Source organism: Stenella coeruleoalba, assembly GCF_951394435.1.
Source record: "Stenella coeruleoalba genome assembly, chromosome: 7".
Classification (NCBI taxonomy): domain Eukaryota; kingdom Metazoa; phylum Chordata; class Mammalia; order Artiodactyla; family Delphinidae; genus Stenella; species Stenella coeruleoalba.
The window spans coordinates 41,011,000-41,027,869 of NC_137153.1; the positions used below are offsets into that span (position 1 = coordinate 41,011,000).

At 35.7% G+C, this 16,870-nt stretch overlaps 1 protein-coding gene across 4 annotated transcripts; it reads right to left on the minus strand.

The window, feature by feature from the left end:
- Nucleotides 1-414: 414 nt before the first annotated feature.
- Nucleotides 415-16,862, minus strand: RMI1 (RecQ mediated genome instability 1). Of its 4 annotated transcripts, none has more exons than XM_079927019.1 (4): nt 16,696-16,862; nt 11,573-11,634; nt 3,303-3,399; nt 415-2,233 (listed from the first exon to the last, which is right to left on the minus strand). In XM_079927019.1, exons 3-4 carry the CDS (start codon nt 3,303-3,305, stop codon nt 617-619), a joined length of 1,620 nt encoding a protein of 539 aa, XP_079783145.1. In that variant the 5' UTR covers nt 3,306-3,399; nt 11,573-11,634; nt 16,696-16,862; the 3' UTR covers nt 415-616. The 4 variants fall into 4 exon arrangements, with proteins under 4 accessions (XP_079783145.1, XP_079783142.1, XP_079783143.1 ...); XM_079927016.1 differs by having other exon boundaries at nt 415-2,533; XM_079927017.1 differs by having other exon boundaries at nt 415-2,533; nt 16,163-16,862.
- Nucleotides 16,863-16,870: the final 8 nt, after the last annotated feature.

Sequence of the window (16,870 nt, forward strand, 5' to 3'; positions counted from 1 at the left end):
TGTGTAAATACCTTATTTTAATCCAGAAAAAATAATGAAATACTTACTGGATCTTCTTAATAATAATAGATTATCGTTGAAAATAAGGTTTTTAACTATTCAATATAATCTCTGAAATGGTATCTAGTTAAGATAATATTTGTTTTAAATATACCAAATATTTCCAATCAGCAAAACAAAACCCAGGAAAACAATTTGTATCTGAGTCTGACATTCTAATCCACTGGATTTACATTTTTTCCTAATAATATAAACAAATCTTTTGAGGTACTCTACATATTAGAAGTACTCAACTACCTATTTGTAATTGTTAACTTTCAACAGTATGATTCATCAGTAAACACCAATACAGTACTTTAGCAGTCACCTTATGTGAAATAACAAGTGGAAAACAAAATTTCTCAACAACAGTGGGTCATCAAATTGCTTCAGCAGTTACTATAAAAAATTTATTTAAAAAACTTATATACACAAACATAATTAAACATTTTAAAATTAGACTGAAATCAGTTATGAAACTTCCTTTTCCCCTTTTACAAAAAGAAAGTTGTGAAAAGTAAAAGGACAAATTTAATTCTAAATATTTCCTTGTTTTTTTAAATTGTTTGCTAGTAAATTATTTCTTTACTCGCCTCTTTAGGTTCTCAAGGTGTTCCACATTAACATCTTGTAATGCCAGTACCGTTCCCTTAGACAAGGAGGGATTCAATGAAATAGTCATTAGACAGCACAAATCTATTAGATCTCTCTGACATTTCTGCAAACCTTCCAGGAACTTTTGGTATTTACAAGGATCCTTTTTTAACTGTTTCATTTCTAGTACTGAAAACCCTATCAGACTAGTAAGTATTTCATCTACAAAGTCTACATCTAGATATGCAGTACCATCAGAAATTTTTGCTGTTATACTCCAAATGCCACCAGAACTTGAGAGATTTCCAGTTAAGGTTACAATAAATGCTTTGACTTTCACTGTTGTAACTTCCTTTGGTTTGCTGGCCATTAGAACAGACAAATAGATAAAAGGTGGAGAATATAAATCCATGGTGATAGAAAGATTAGTGCTATTCTCTGATAATCTTGAAGAACAAGTCTGTAAGTGGTGCTCATTTTTATTAGAAATGTGTGAACAACTTTTTGGTACATAATTGACCAGCTCTCCGTTTAATATTTTATTATTTAAGGAATGTCCATCTGAACTGCTGGTTTGTTTTATTTTATTATATGTCTCTGAGTTGTTATCTTTATTTGTAAAATTATGGGGTAGGGGTACATTATGATTAACTGAAACAATACTACTGTTTTGGTCTCTAGCAGATGGACAACTAAAAGATTTGTCTTCATTAGTTATTTGCTCAGATAAATTTTTTTCATTCCAATTATTATTTCCATTTTTGCAAATCAAAGAAAAATTATTCAGAGTATTAGATCTATGTGAAAATCTCTCTATACTTTCATCTGCAGTTCTGTTCAAAGTCAGTGGCTGTAATTCTTTGGTCTCTGTTTGTTCTTTCTGGACAGCTTCTTCTAAAAGCAAGGCCTCCTCCAATGAAAAGTCATCTAATTCCTCATCAGTAAAAAGCATAGACTGGTTTTGTGGTTTCTCCTTTGATCTTGGAGAAATAACAAGTCCTGGTTCAAAATCTGACTGTCTGATGGGAACAGTATTTGAAGAACTACCTGTGCTGAAACAACTTCTTTCCAAAGAGGTGTTATTATTTGCTGCAAGCTCATCGTTTTCATCAAGACTTGCCAAGAGTTCTTCATCAGAAGGTCCTAACGCAGGATGTAGAACATCTGTAATTCTGGGGATGCTTTGGTTAGAATTATTTGGTATGACTGGAACTATAGGATCAGGTTCCCCAATTAATCTTGCAAGAACTTTTTCTTGGGCATATTCCTCTAAAAGAGCATCTACTTCTCCTCCCAACACCTTCACATTTTCTGGTTTCAATAAGAGAACACCAAGACGGAAAGAAATGTTTCCATAAATCAAAATTTTTGTACCTGGAGGAAGATCACTATGAAGAGCTGGAATAGACTGATATTCCATCCCCTGTATTTGTACAATTCCATCAGTAAGCTGTAGCATCAACATTCGTGAAGGCTTTGCTTCCCAAGGTTTTGGGGTTACTTGTGTTTCAGCTGTAATTAGGTCATTGGTTGTATTCTTTCCTCTCAGCTTTTGTATCTGGGCATACGCAGGTTGACTTACATCAACCAATGAATTAATCTGCAGAGCAAAATATCCATTCAGTTCTCCTTTTGGAACTTCTAAAATGCCATCAGGTAAAAGACGATGCTCCAAATCTCTCAAATCAGTAAGGAGCCATTGCTCAAACACTTGTTTATTCATTTGTGCCTGACTCAAATTAACATTATCATTTTCTTCTTGGATCCAGTTAATACAAGCTTCCAGCCACATTAAAGGCACTTTAACATGCCATGTAGCTAAAAGCCAGGTTTCAACTCTTAATGTAATACTAGCTATACTCATTTCTTTTATATAAAAGAAATATTAGGCATCTATTACCTGAAAACAAACAAAAAAAATTATGGTAATTCAGTACATCTAAATATAGTTTCTATAATTCTCTACAATGCACAAACAGGAGCAATCAAACTTTTAGATTTTTCTCTCTTCAGCACCTTTATAATTCTTTGACTTTCTACATGGCAAAACTTCAAATGCCACAAGTAATCAGATGGTAAAATAAGAAAAGCAAAAGGTTTGAGACAAGATATACCTAGGTTTGAAGGCTAGCTCTTCAATCTATAAGTTCTGTGATCTAGTATAAATTTCTTAACTTCTCTAACCTAATTTTTTCATCTGTAAAATGTCAGTACCACCTCCTACCTAACACAGTTGTTGTGAGGATTACATGGGTAACATTTGTAAAGCATAATGTCAGACCTACGAAATACCTGTAGTAATTAGTAGTTATGTTAATATAATAATCAGATTCTAATCATTTAAAATTTAGCTAGGAAACAATATTTACTAAGGTCCTTTCTATATCTATAATTCATACTCTATTAAAACTTATACCATTGTATTCCATAAAATTATAACAAGTAACAATAGATTCTGAGCTGATGTAAAGCATCTTATTTGTTTGGCTAAATAATTCTCAACAGTCCTATCAGGTAAATATACTTTTGATTTTCTCAGTATGATAAAAAAGTAGCCAAACACTAAAGACTAACCTTTTTTCACAAAAGTATATTTTTTCCTTCTACAGATGAAGATATCTAAGAGTTCAAATTTATAAAAGTTTTAACATGCCCGTAAGAAAACTTACCATTTGGAACAGAAGCACAGGATTTGAGGACGGGATTTGGAACTGGTTGTTCAGTGGAGTACTTGTAACCTCTATTGCTCAGAAATGGCCCTGAGAGCTAAGACAAGAAGCAGTAAGCGTTATAAGAGGAAGCTGCAGAAAGAATCACTGGCCTATTTTCATAAGTGCAAAGTTTGATGGTATGGTTTGAAGGTTCCTATTATCAATCAGGGTAGAGTAGAGGTAGTACAGAATAAAAACATGAGGTTTGGAATGAAATAAACAAAAGCAAGTTACCACGAGAAACTCAGACACTCTACCTTAGCTTGTTTCCTTCCCTTTATACTTACTTCATAGGGCTACTGTGAAAATTAAAGGATAGGAGAAGATGGCGGGCAGAGCACCAGCATAGGCACAAATCAGCTGACCCAAGGTAGCAATCCAATCATTTAGGCTGCTCACTTAGGCCCCAGCAATGGTTGCAGGCCAGAAGCAGGCCACCCAAAAGGCGTCCGAGGCCCGCAAGCAACCTGAGGCTGAAGCAGACCAAAGCAGCTGAAACTGAAATTGAACAGTACCAACTGCAGAGGGAGAAAGGTTCAAAGCCAGAGAAGCTGGAGCTCTGGGATTCCATGGCAGGGGCAGCACTGGGGTGGAAAAAGAGACCCAGGTGATGACCATTCTCCAGATCTACCTCTGGCAAAACAGGGATGAAAGTGTTAGATAACCTCTTGGCCTTTGTCTGCTACATCTAGCCAGAGATCCATGAAAACTACTGCATAAATGCATAGGGGAAGAAGCTCTGTTCCACGGACTGGCATTTTAGATGCCTTCATGGAAAATGAAATTCTAACAAAGCTCAAGTTACATTCTTGTGAAAAGGCATTAAATTATCTCTGTATATTATATAGTAGGTCCTCTCACTTTTTGGAAAATAGCAAATCTAGCTCCCTTGTAAAAACTTAAAGCTTATCCAAAGATTTCATTTTTTTAACCTTGCATTTCTTAGAAAATTTAATAGGCATATATTGTCTGGTTTCCCATACCTTTTAGCTAAAGCAACATATATATCAATACTGACTTCTTCTTTTGTAGATGTAGTTTTGTTTGTTTGTTTTTAATTTTTTAAGAAGAAAGGGATTAATTTTTTTCCCCCTAAAGCTTTGTGAAGGTCAGGGGATTTATCTATCAAAAAATAGTAAATAGTTATTTGTAACCTGTACTAAGCAGCATCCAGCCTTAAAACAGTCTTTTCTGGCTAAAGGTTAGAACAATGAATACTAGTATAATTGTTTGGGCTGCTTTTAATATCTTTTAATAAAAATTACTAGAGGACAAGAATTTGTTACATGTTGTTATTTGGTGTACTGATAATCATTTAAAAGTAAAACCCGGGGCTCCCCTGGTGGCGCAGTGGTTGAGAGTCCGTCTGCCGATGCAGGGAAACACAGGTTCATGCCCCGGTCTAGGAAGATCCCACATGCCGCGGAGCAGCTGGGCCCGTGGGCCATGGCCGCTGGGCCTGCGCGTCCAGAGCCTGTGCTCCACAACGGGTGAGGCCACAGCAGTGAGAGGCCCACATACCACAAAAAAATAAAAAATAAAATAAATAAAAGTAAAACCCCCTTATCGTGTAAAAAAAAAAAGAAATAAAAAAACAAATGAGAGCCAGTATATAATCTAGCGGTTCAGAGTGCAAGTGTGATGCCAAATTATCTTTCACTTACAAACTCTGTGACCCTAAACAAGTGGTCACATTATTAATTTAACAAATGGTTAAAATTTAAAGGAAGAGTTAGTTATTGTGAGGAATACAAGAATAACATTTTAAAGGAGGAATTAAGGTCATAACTACCAAACTGATAAATCTTTACACTGAAGAAAATAATTGAGCGTACAGATATATAATTTTTAAATTACATGTGAAAAACAATGTAAAAATTCAAAGGTAGGATAGGTCCCTGCCCAGAGTGATAAAAATAAACCATGCAGAGTCAAATCGGCATGTCTCTTTAACAAAGAAACCAACAATCTCTACATGAGTCCTCTGATTTATCAAATGGAAATATTTTCTACCTTCTGGCTAAAAAAAGCAAAACACAGTGTGCTAACTTTTGTGTACAAAAGAAAGGAAAATAAGCACATTCTTATTTACTTTATACATAAAGGACCTCTAGAAGGATATACAAGAAACTAGATAAAACTTTAAATACATAGCTACACTCAATAACAAAGAGCAAAATCTTGTGGGCCAGGGCTTCCCTGGTGGCACAGTGGTTAAGACTCTGCCTGCCAATGCAGGGGACACAGGTTTGAGCCCTGGTCCAGGAAGATCCCACATGCCATGGAGCAACTAAGCCCGTGGGCCATGACTGCTGAGCCTGTGCTCTAGAGCCTGCGAGCCACAACTACTGAGCCCGTGTGCCACAACTACTGAAGCCCACGTGCCTAGAGCCCATTCTCCACAACAAGAGAAGCCACCGCAATGACAAGCCCGTGTACCTCAGCAAAGAGCAGCCCCCGCTCGCCGCAACTAGAGAAAAGCCCGCACACAACAACAAAGAACCAACGCAGCCAAAAATAAAAAATAAGTAATTTTTAAAAAAGTCTTGTGGGCTAGGAACAGAGGAGAAACCTAAAGTTTTAGTGCTGATTTAAAGCCACCAGGAAAAGGAGACTTCAGGCTAAAGCTCCAAGGCTTTAAGTTTAAGGGTCCAGTGTGCCAATTATAGGTCAGAAGACCAGAACAGACTACTTGCTAGAACTGGGCCAAAAAAATCTTCCACTCAATACCTACCTATGGCCTATGGAGGAAACAGAGATAACCTAAGAATGGAAATGAGGCCTACATAACTTGTATAGTACATATAGCATGGTCCAGAACTAGGCTATTCACATAAAAACCCAAGTCTCTAATGACACAGCTGATCTAGAGCTATGCCAGCCAGAGGGTCAGGTTGAAGCAACTCCAAAAAAACACAAAAGGGAAAAACACACATGGGAAAAACCTCTATCCAACATGAGCTCTCAAACCAAAATTATAACATATTTAAGGAAAATCACCACCATAAGCCACATCAGCAGACACAACTAACAGGAGAATTTATACCTAGAGAAATCTGTTTTTAAATGAAGAATCTTAAATATTTTTAAAATAATCTTAAATATTTTTAAAATGTCTTTGAGCATACTAAATACACTTTAAAAGTAGGACTAATCCTTAAAGAAGAATAGAAGATAATTAAACAGTAACAGGCATTTATGAAAAGTATCAATTGGACATCTTGGAAATGGGAAACAGCCTCAGAAATTTAAAACTCAGTAGATGGGATAAACAAAAGGCTAAAAACAAATGAAGAAAAAACTTACACTTTGGAAATTACATAGAACAGAGTATGAAAATTTAAGAAATTAAGTAAAGAAGGGAAAAAAAGGCTAAGTAGGGAAAACAGGCTTCTACACTGAAGTAATCAGTTTCAGAAGAAAATAGAAGAGGTGAAGGAAACAGTTTTGTTTTTTTTAAGATAATGGTTAAAGGTGGTCAAAAGGAACAAATTTCCAATTATAAGATAAACAAGTAATGGGGATGTAATGCACAACATGATGACTGTAGTTAACACTGCTGTTCGATATATACGAAAGTTGTTAAGAGATTAGATCCTAAGAGTTCTCATCACAAGGAGAATTTATTTTTTCTTTTTCTTTTTCTTTTTTTTTTGGCTGTGTTGGGTCTTTGTTCCTGCCCGCAGGCCTTCTCTAGTTGCAGTGAGCGGTGGCTGCTCTTCCTTGCAGTGCACGGGCTTCTCATCGCAGTGGCTTCTCTTGTTTCGGAGCACAGGCTCTGGGTGCGTGGGCTTCAGTAGTTGTGGCACGTGGGCTCAGAAGTTGTGGCTCACGAGCTCTAGAGCACAGGCTCAGTAGTTGTGGCACACGGGTTCAGTTGCTCCGTGGCATGTGGGATCTTCCCGGACCAGGGCTCGAACCCGCGTCCCCTGCATTGGCAGGTGGATTCTTAACCACTGCACCACTGGGGAAGCCCAATTACCTTTTTATCTGTATGAGATGATGGATGTTAGCTTAATCTGTTGTGGTAATCTTTCACAGTATATGTAAATGCTATACACCTTAAACTTATATGGTGATGTATGCCAATTATTTCTCAATAAAACTAGAAAAAAATATATAAATAAAAGTGAAATTTTTTCATAATAAAAAAATAAAGAATAATGGTTGAAATTTTTCTAAAATTCAAGAAAGATGATTCTGTAGGGTGTAAAAGCTCAATACTGCTAAGCAACAAGTGTAAAAATCCACCTGTAAACATAGCATGGTAAACTGTAAAACATCAAGGACAAAGAAAAAAAATCTTTTTTTTTTTAAATCTTAAGATTCAACAAGCTGGATCTAAAATTTGAGGTAACAAAAATGTAGAAAATACAAAAAGAATTCAGAGGGAAGTTAAGGTATTATGTTTTGTCAAAGAGGATAATAGAGATTCTGATTATGTTTACTATTTTATAAGAAAAATATAAAAATTATGTGTTTAAGGGTAAAAATGAAAGATTGAAAAAACATTCTTATAATCCCCACAAAACTCAGATAATAGATTTTTTAAAAGTCATAAAATTCTAAGAACAAAGAAAATGGGAGAAGAAACAATGGCAACAAATTTTGGAAACTGGAAAGCAAACAGATTAGTACATGATTTAGCAGACACTAGAAAGTTGAATTCTAAGGTGGCATTAAGAATGGCTGATATAAAAACCCAGAACCCACAAAAGGCAATACTAAGTATGCCTGGAAGTAAAGGGTACTCTAAAAACAAGATTGATTAGACGATTCTTTAAGACATTTAAGACTGTGGCATCCCTATCCCACATCAGGAAGATACATAATGTACACTTCAAAACTGTTAAGAGGGTAAATTTATGTTATATGTTTTTTACCATAATTTTTTAGAAAGAGAGAAAAATCAAGAGGGAAGTAGAGGAGGAAAAAAGGGAAAAAATAAAATTACCTCTATTTGCAGATGACATGAATGTTTATGAAAAAATGCCAAAGAATGTACAAAGAAGCTATATCACCTGATAAATGAGTTAGCAAGATGCAAGTGTCTTTTTTGTACTCTATTTAGTGCCACATTTTCACACTTTTGTGCTTTTTGTTGATGATTTCACTATTTAAAACAGCCCCGTAGCATACTTCTGAAGTGCTGTCTAGTGTTCCAAAGCATAAGAAAACTGTGTGAGATGTGTCATATGTAAAATCTGTGTGTTAGATTAAGCTTCATTCAGGCATTAGTTATAGTGCCACTGGTCGTAAGTTCAGTTAATGAATCAACAACATATAGTGAATAAAGTGTCTTTAAACAGAAACACAAATAAAACAAGGTTATGTACTAATCAGTTGGTGAAAATGTCATGACCAGAGGCTCAGAGGAACCTAACCTTGTCTTTCCTCTAGGAACAACAGTTCAGAATTCCCTAATTCAGTGTTCACAGGGACTTTATATAGAACATAACTACCAGGAATAATGAGACTTGACTGTACAAGCAATGAACAAAGAGTACAATTTACAGTAGCCCTCAAAACTTAAATCTAACAAAATATGTGCAGGATGTATATGCTGAAAACTACAAACTACTGTTGAAAGAAATCAAAGACAACCTAGACAAATGAAGAGATATGCTGTGTTGAAGACTCTATGATCAAGTTTCAATTCTCCCCAAACAGATATATAGATTCAATGCAATTCCATTCAAAATCCCAGCATTTTTTTTTTTTTTTAAAGAATGGCAAGCTGATTCTAAGATTTACATGGGAAGGCAAAGAAACTAGAATAACCAAGGTAATTTCAGAAAAAAAAAAGTTGGAGACTCACACTGAGTTCAAGACTTAGTATAAACTACAGTAATCAAGACAGTGAAGTATTGGCAAAAGGATTAACATATCAGTCAATGGGAAGAGAAGACAGCCTAGAAAATAGATCCATTCATATACAGTCAATTGATTTTGCAAAGGCATTTCAAAGGAAACAGGATAGTCTTTTGAACAAATGATGCTAAAACAACTGAACATCCATATGCAAAACTATGAACCTCAACCAATACCTCAAATCATATATAAAAGTTAAATGGACCACAAACCTAAATGTGAAAACTAAAACTATAAAACATCTATAAGAAAAGTTAGGAGAAAAAAAAACCAAGCTCATAGATAAGAGAGAACAGATTGGTAGCCGCAAGAGGTAAGGGGTGGGGGTGGGCAAAATGGGTGCACGGGGTCACAAGGTACAAACTTCCAGTTATAAAATCAGTAAGTCATGGAAATGTAATGTACATGGTCACTGTAGTTAAAATACTATATTGCATATCTAAAAGTTGCTAAGAGAGTAGATCTTAAAAGTTCTCATCACAAGAAAAAAAATTTTTTTCTAACTAAGTGGTGATGGATGTTAACTGGATTTACTGTGGTGATCATTTTGCAACGTATACAAATATCAAATTATTATGTTGTATACCTGAAACTAAAAGGTTATATGTCAATTATACCTCAATTTTTTTTAAAGGGGAAGAAAAGTTAGGAGAAAAATCTTTGTGATCTTGGTTTCTTAACAGTGTTCTTAGATACAACACCAGAAGCATAATCCATAAAAGAAAGAAATTAATAAACTGAGCTTCACCAAAATTTTAAAATTCTGCTCTGTGAAAGACACTGTTAAGAGTATAAAGACAAGCCAAACACACACAAAGACAAGCCACAGACTGGGAGAAATACATAATTGACAAAAGACTTATATCCAGACTATATAAAGAATTCTAAAATTCAATAGGAAGACAAACTAATTTTAAAAGGAACAAAAGATTTGAATAGACATTTCACCAAAAGATATGCAGATAAGGAGTAAGACATTAAGGAAATGCAAAATTGAAATCACAGTGTGATATTACACATCTATTAGCATAGCTAAAATAAAAAATAACTGACAATACCAACTACTGGAATTCTCATACATTGCTGGTGGGAAAGCAAAATGACACAGCCACTTTAAAAAACAGTTTAGCAGTTTCTTAGGAAGAAAAACAGTTTAGCATTTTCTTACAAAGTTAAACTCACCATACAACCCAGCATTACTAGGTATTTACTCAAGAGAAATGAAAACGTATACTCATTAAAAATCTCTATGTGAACATTTATAGCAGCTTTTTTCATAATCACCAAAAAACTAGAAACAACCCACATGTCCTTCAAGTGGTGAATGGATTAACAAATTGTTGTACATCATTACAATGGAATACTATTCAGTAATAAAAAGGAATAAACTAATAGATGCAATAACATGGATGAATATTGCTACAGATGGTATCACTCAGAAAATTCATATGTTGAAATCTTAATGCCCAATGTGATGGCATTAGGAGGTGGGGCCTTCGTGAAGTGTTTACATTATGAGAATGAAGCCCTCATGGGACTTCCCTGGCAGTCCAGTGGTTAAGACTCTGTGCTTCCACTACAGGGAGCACGGGTTCGATCCCTGGTTGGGGAACTAAGATCCCACATGCCGTGCAGCATGGCCAAAATAAATCAATAAATCAATAAATAAAAATAAAGTCAGAATTTTGAAAAGATATTAATTAAAAAAAAAAACTTACAACCCAATAACAAAAAAATAAATAAACAGTAGAGACGTCTCCACACAGCTACTTACCCCTTCTGCCATGGGAGGTTACTGTAAAAAGACTGTCATCTAAGAACCAAAGAAGCATGTTCTCATCAGACACCCACTAAATCTGCCATCACCTTGACCTTGGACTTCCCAGTCTCCAAAGAAATAAATCTCTGTTGTTTATCAACCACCCAGTTTATGCTATTTTGTCACAATAGCCCAAATAGACTAAGACAAATGTTAAATGCAGCGAGCTAAGTAAAAGAAGCCAGACAAACACTGTATAAGTCCAAGATGGCATTATGGAAAAGACAACACTATAGAAACAGGTGGCAGCAATGATGTGACTAATGTTTGTCAAAACTCATAGAACTATATACGAAAAAGAACATGAATTTTACTGAATGTAAATTATATCCTCAATAAAAATACTGAAGACAAACACCAAAAGGATAGATATTTAATAACTAATTTTCAAACTTGCTGAGGAAAACACAGAATAAAGAAAACAATCCAAAAGAAGGCACAAAAGGAACTGGCAAGCACTATAAATAGAAAGAATAAACAAGGTGGTAGAAATAAGTCTAAATATATCAGCAATCATAATGAACATAGATTAACTCACCTGTTAAAAGATACTCTCAAATTGAAAAAAAACAAGTTCAGCTGCATGCTTAAAAGATGACCCTAAAACAAAATAACATCGAAGCATGAAATTAATTAAAATAAGGCATGTTAAAATCCCCAAGCATGATATTATGAGGCCACAGCTGAGTGACATCTTATCCTCAAGACAGAGATCTGTACTTCTATAACCTAAGATTCCCAAGTGCTACTTTATCGCATCTGTTGTCATTTTTTTAACCTCAAAAATTAAGCTAGATCCAAGGCTCTTAGGTGTGCTCATTCAATAGTAAGTTACCTTACTTTCTCCACTAAAATTTAAACACCACAGCACTGGCAAATGGGCCTAGTCTAATTGGCAGAGTGTTGTAGTAATGAGATGACAGTCATTAAGTAAACTGAAATCAAGACAGTGTACTTTCAGTAGAGTTATAATTATTTAAATGAATTATCAAGTATAAATGCCACAATTAATTAAGTTGTTTGCAGAATGTTTTGTACTATAAATTATTCGGTGTATACAGTATATATCCCTAAATTATTATATGCAGCCATTTAACACAAATGCTATTTTCTACCTGAACCTGTTAAACAGTAGGAGTTAATACTGTTAGTACTTCTAGGAGGATGAAGGAACCAATAAAAAAGAAAGACTGATTGATTGTGAACTGAAAAGGTCAAGGCTGGATAGAAAATGAAAGAAAGGAATTTCAGTGGTGTTAATTCTATATCCCAGCAGTACAGCTGTTTAAACAGAGAACTGAAGAAAAAGGTTTAATAAAAATTAAAACCTCTTATTTGTAAGATTTTAAACTTTTTCAAAATACATACTTTTACATCTGTAATATTATCTAAACCTCAAAATAGTCATTTATGATAGAAAGGGTAGGGATTGTCATCTATTTGGGTGAGAATGAAACAGGCATGAAGATTAAGACATACAGATCATACATGGTAGCAGACGCAGAACGAAATTCTGCTAACCTCCATTTCTATATCATTTTCTAGACCCTGTTCGATTTAAAAGAGAAAGTAAAGCCAGTCCCTCATTTACATATACCCACTTGCATATAAACTATAAAACTCATTCATAAATGGCCATTCTATAAGAGCACTACACTATTACAATGAACAGACTTTTCTCAGATCTCATTTAAACGACAAGCTCACCTAGTATATTCTAAATTATTTCCTTTACAAAGTCAAATCAAAGAAACACCTACTGCATCTATCTTTGTAACAGCTTCAAAACAGTGTTATCATTAAGTACTTTTCCTTTTGCTATAACTCTACTAAAATATGACATAAAAGTTTTTTTAAATTTTTAAATATTACAAACTGATATTTTAAGGCTTATGTATTCATTTATTTTATTTTTTTAATTTTGTAGTTATCTCAAACACGCACTTCCTTGTTTGTGTTGTTGCATTCGGCAAGTGACAAAACTCCTTTCAGATGATAGTTGGGACAAATTCTGAGAAACAGTGCTCAATGAACCACAGTGAAATTGTTCTATAAACACGTGGCAGTTCTAATTAATAATTTTCTCCAAATACTACCTTCTAGGATTTAAATTTCCACTTCCAGAGCTACATGATATACTACAATTTTATAATAATGTTATAACTAAATGCACATTTGCTACATAGAATTCTTCATTTAACAGCAAAGTAAGTAAAGTGGAGGGCATATTGATCTGAAACATGGTTTACTCCCCACAACTGCATGTTAAAAACAATTTCAATAAGAAGATGTTTCTATATATAATAGGATTTTTTTTTCCTACAGGTAAAAAAGAAAAGCTTATTAAATTTTTTAATTAAATGGAAAAAGTATTATCATGTGGGATTACAAAGTTTACACTGGGTTTCAATAACCGAGCCCTTTAATAATTTAGTAAATTGTATTACTTGCATCTACTCCTTCAAGAGAATTCCTAAAGTTTTGTTCCTCCCTTTCTTGAGAAACTGAGTAACCACAGTCACCACAGGTAGAAGCAACTCAGAGGGGAGGTGTTAGCTACAGCAGCACAACTTCTCATCTGCTCATACATAAAGAACAGCCCCTGATCCTCAAGAACATCACTGTCCAAGAAAAAAATATGAAAAAGTATACGTTGTTGAAATTGTACATTAAGAAGTGTTCACACCGTATGATTTCAAAACTTAATCTTAAGAAAATAATCAGAAATGAGGACAAAGATTTTATGTGCCAGAGTGTTTACCACTGTGCTTTTACACTTTGGGAAAAAAACAGAACAATCTAAATGTTCAACAACAGTAAAAAAATTTTTTTTAATTAAATATATTACATTGGATCCATGAAATAGTCTTCTGAAAAAACATTTTTAAGTACTATTTAATGACATGAAAATATGTTCATATTTTTATTCTGTTAGGAGAAAAGGTCAGATGTAAAACTACATACATCTTAATCTCCATTAATTTTATAATCATGAAAAAAATGTTTTTTAAAAATTGATTTACATCTTGTGCTTGCTAAACTTGGCTGACCACACTAATCTACATTCTAGATCTTGACTGCAGGAACTAAGCAGAAGAGAATAGAGTAAGAAAATTCTATCATTTGCCACTAAGACTTAGGCAAATTTGATTTATATTACTTTTCAGTCAGCCTCACATATTTCAATTTTTTAAAAAATAGAAAAAGAGGCAGAAGTATTGATACCATCCTTTTGGACATTGTATGCAGCATTCAATCAACAGCTAAGACTTAAAAGCACTAACAAATACTCAAGTTATAACCAGTCCATGTTTCCAACTGTCTTCATCTAAAAAATACAGGTCAGTCTGTGTTTTAACTCCTTGGGGATGACTTTAAGGTAACCCCAGAATTTTGAGAAGGCACTCTGAAAATTATGGGAAAAAAATTTGTATTTAATGACTGAAATCAGAAAGAAGTAATTAGTGGAGCTGTTTGTGGATCCTCCATAACCTAATGTAAGGAAAAGACAGAGAGAGAATAGGTTTAGGAGTCTGAATCCCATTTCTGCTATGTGACCTTAGACGTGTTCCTTAACTTTTTCTTAACCACAATTTACTAGCTGAACTGTAATAAGCATTAAACTGCCAGCACAAGGTCTGGCACAAACTCAGAAAATAGTAGTTATAAAATTTTAAGTAGTCATCCAGCTCGCTGGTGTACAATCTCAATTATATTAGTTTATCTAAAGCAAATCCCACAAGCTAAGTAATACTAGCTCTAAATTCATCAGGAATCCAAATAATCATACAATTATTTACTCAACACAGGAGCCACAATGTATCAACCAAGTTGGTAAGTTCTTGAATGAGCACAGATGTAACAGTTTGGCTGAAAACAATAGAGAATGAAAGGATGGTGAAAAGACAGACTTTCCTCAAGAGAGCAAGTCCCTGAATGAAAATGGTGGAAAAAACAGACTTTCTTGTTATTTAAACAGTAAACCTATAAAGCAAATTAAAAGAGGTAACGAAGAAAACAAGTAGAAAAAGAAAAAAGCAAAAAAAAAAAAAACAACAACAACAACAAAAAAAAAACCTGACAATGGCATCTAGAAAAGAGAAATAAGACCTTTCAGCAATTAGGGTCCGGTCAGAAGACAGTGAAACTGGGAATAAGTTCTTAAGATAAAGCTGCTTACTTTGCATTCCTGCTCATCAATCATCACTGTTTATCAAGGCAGAAAATGATGGTTGCAACAGAAATACTAACTTGAAAGAAAACATCATTAGTACAGTACCCCTATATGTGCCTATCTGTGTTAGTGAAGTGTCCCAGGTTTTAAATGACAGATTCAATTAAATGCTGCAAATCCTGACTGGCAGATTAAATCTCTACAATCCAAGTATCGCCAGCCCCTTCATACACTCAATTTTCTTGGCTGAACATTAAATAAAAATCCAAACTATGTATCGTAAAACCAAACACAAGTTAAGTTTTACCTCCCAACAAGGCTATGATATTCTTCATGGTGGGGCCATTAAAAAATTATATTACCACTCAAAGAGCCTTTTAAAAACTCCACAATCCCAGACAGTATGCTCTAACAGTATTTGTTAACTATCCTCCCAGCCAGTAAATGGTGGTGGTTCATGAAGTTCTCCGTTCCTCCTAAAGAGTTCTCTTCCTGATTAAGCAAGTAAAAGATAAAAGATGGCGGAAATCAGACATTTTTTAAAATGCTGGTTACATCTAATTTGCAAAGTATTCAAGAGGAAAATCAAGTTACAGCGGAATGAATCAGCACAAATTCATAATTACAAAAAAAAAAGTGTATTCTAACGGTGGGTTTACATCCCATGTAAATTATAACATTTTTATGCTTGAACACAAGTTTGGGGTTGTGGGTGAGAGCTGGAGAGCTGGAGAGCTGAGTCAGGTTGTGGATACTGGGTACTAGTTACTGGCAATTTCCCAGGTTTGTCACCGATTCAGAGTGACCTTAAGTGCCTTAACAGAAGAAACCATCAAAGCCTGACACAGGGGCCTTAGAAGTAAGCGCACACAAAGCAAGTATAAACTGAACACGCTAGAACGGTAACATATCTGAGAGCGAGGGTTTTAGTCTGTTTTAATCACTGCCGAATACCTTGACACACGGTGGGCGCTTTAAAGAGGTGAACGAACGCAAAGCGGATGTCTACAACGCATTTTGCGATTTGCATTCATTGTAGGACATGAAAGCAATACTTCCAGAAATTTTTCACACGTAGCGGCAGCACCGACACTACAAAATACTCGTATCGCAGGTCCCATTAACAAAAAAGAAAGAAAGAAAAAGAAAGGAAAAACGAAAGGTTTCGTCAGAACGGAGAGCCCTGTAAAGACCCCGGGAGTACAGGCTCAGCGCCGGAAGCAAAGGGACTGAGTTCTCCCGGACTCCGAGGCTCGCCCGCCACAGCCCAGCGGGACGGCCAACAATTCCCGGAACCCCAAGCCGCCAGCGGACAGCGGGCCGCGACCCTCCGGCTGCGCCCCCGGCCCAGGCCACGCCTGAGGGGCGCCGCGGCCCGTTACACACAACTCGCCCCGCAGCCCGGGCGAGAGGGGAGCACGGGGGAAGAAAGGAGACGCGAATGCGGGCTGTGGAAACGGGGACATTCGCCTGGGCCTAACACCGACCTGGACGTCCCGCCTTCCCCTCGCGCAACACTGGTTCCTGGGCCTCGCGACTGTGAGAACGGGAACCACCACGGCGCGCGCCCTAATCCTTTTTTGCTCCTTCCCGCCCGTTTTGCCGCGCACTCACGCCCCTCCTCCAAACCCTGAAGACTCCTCAGGGCCCCGAAGACGCCCC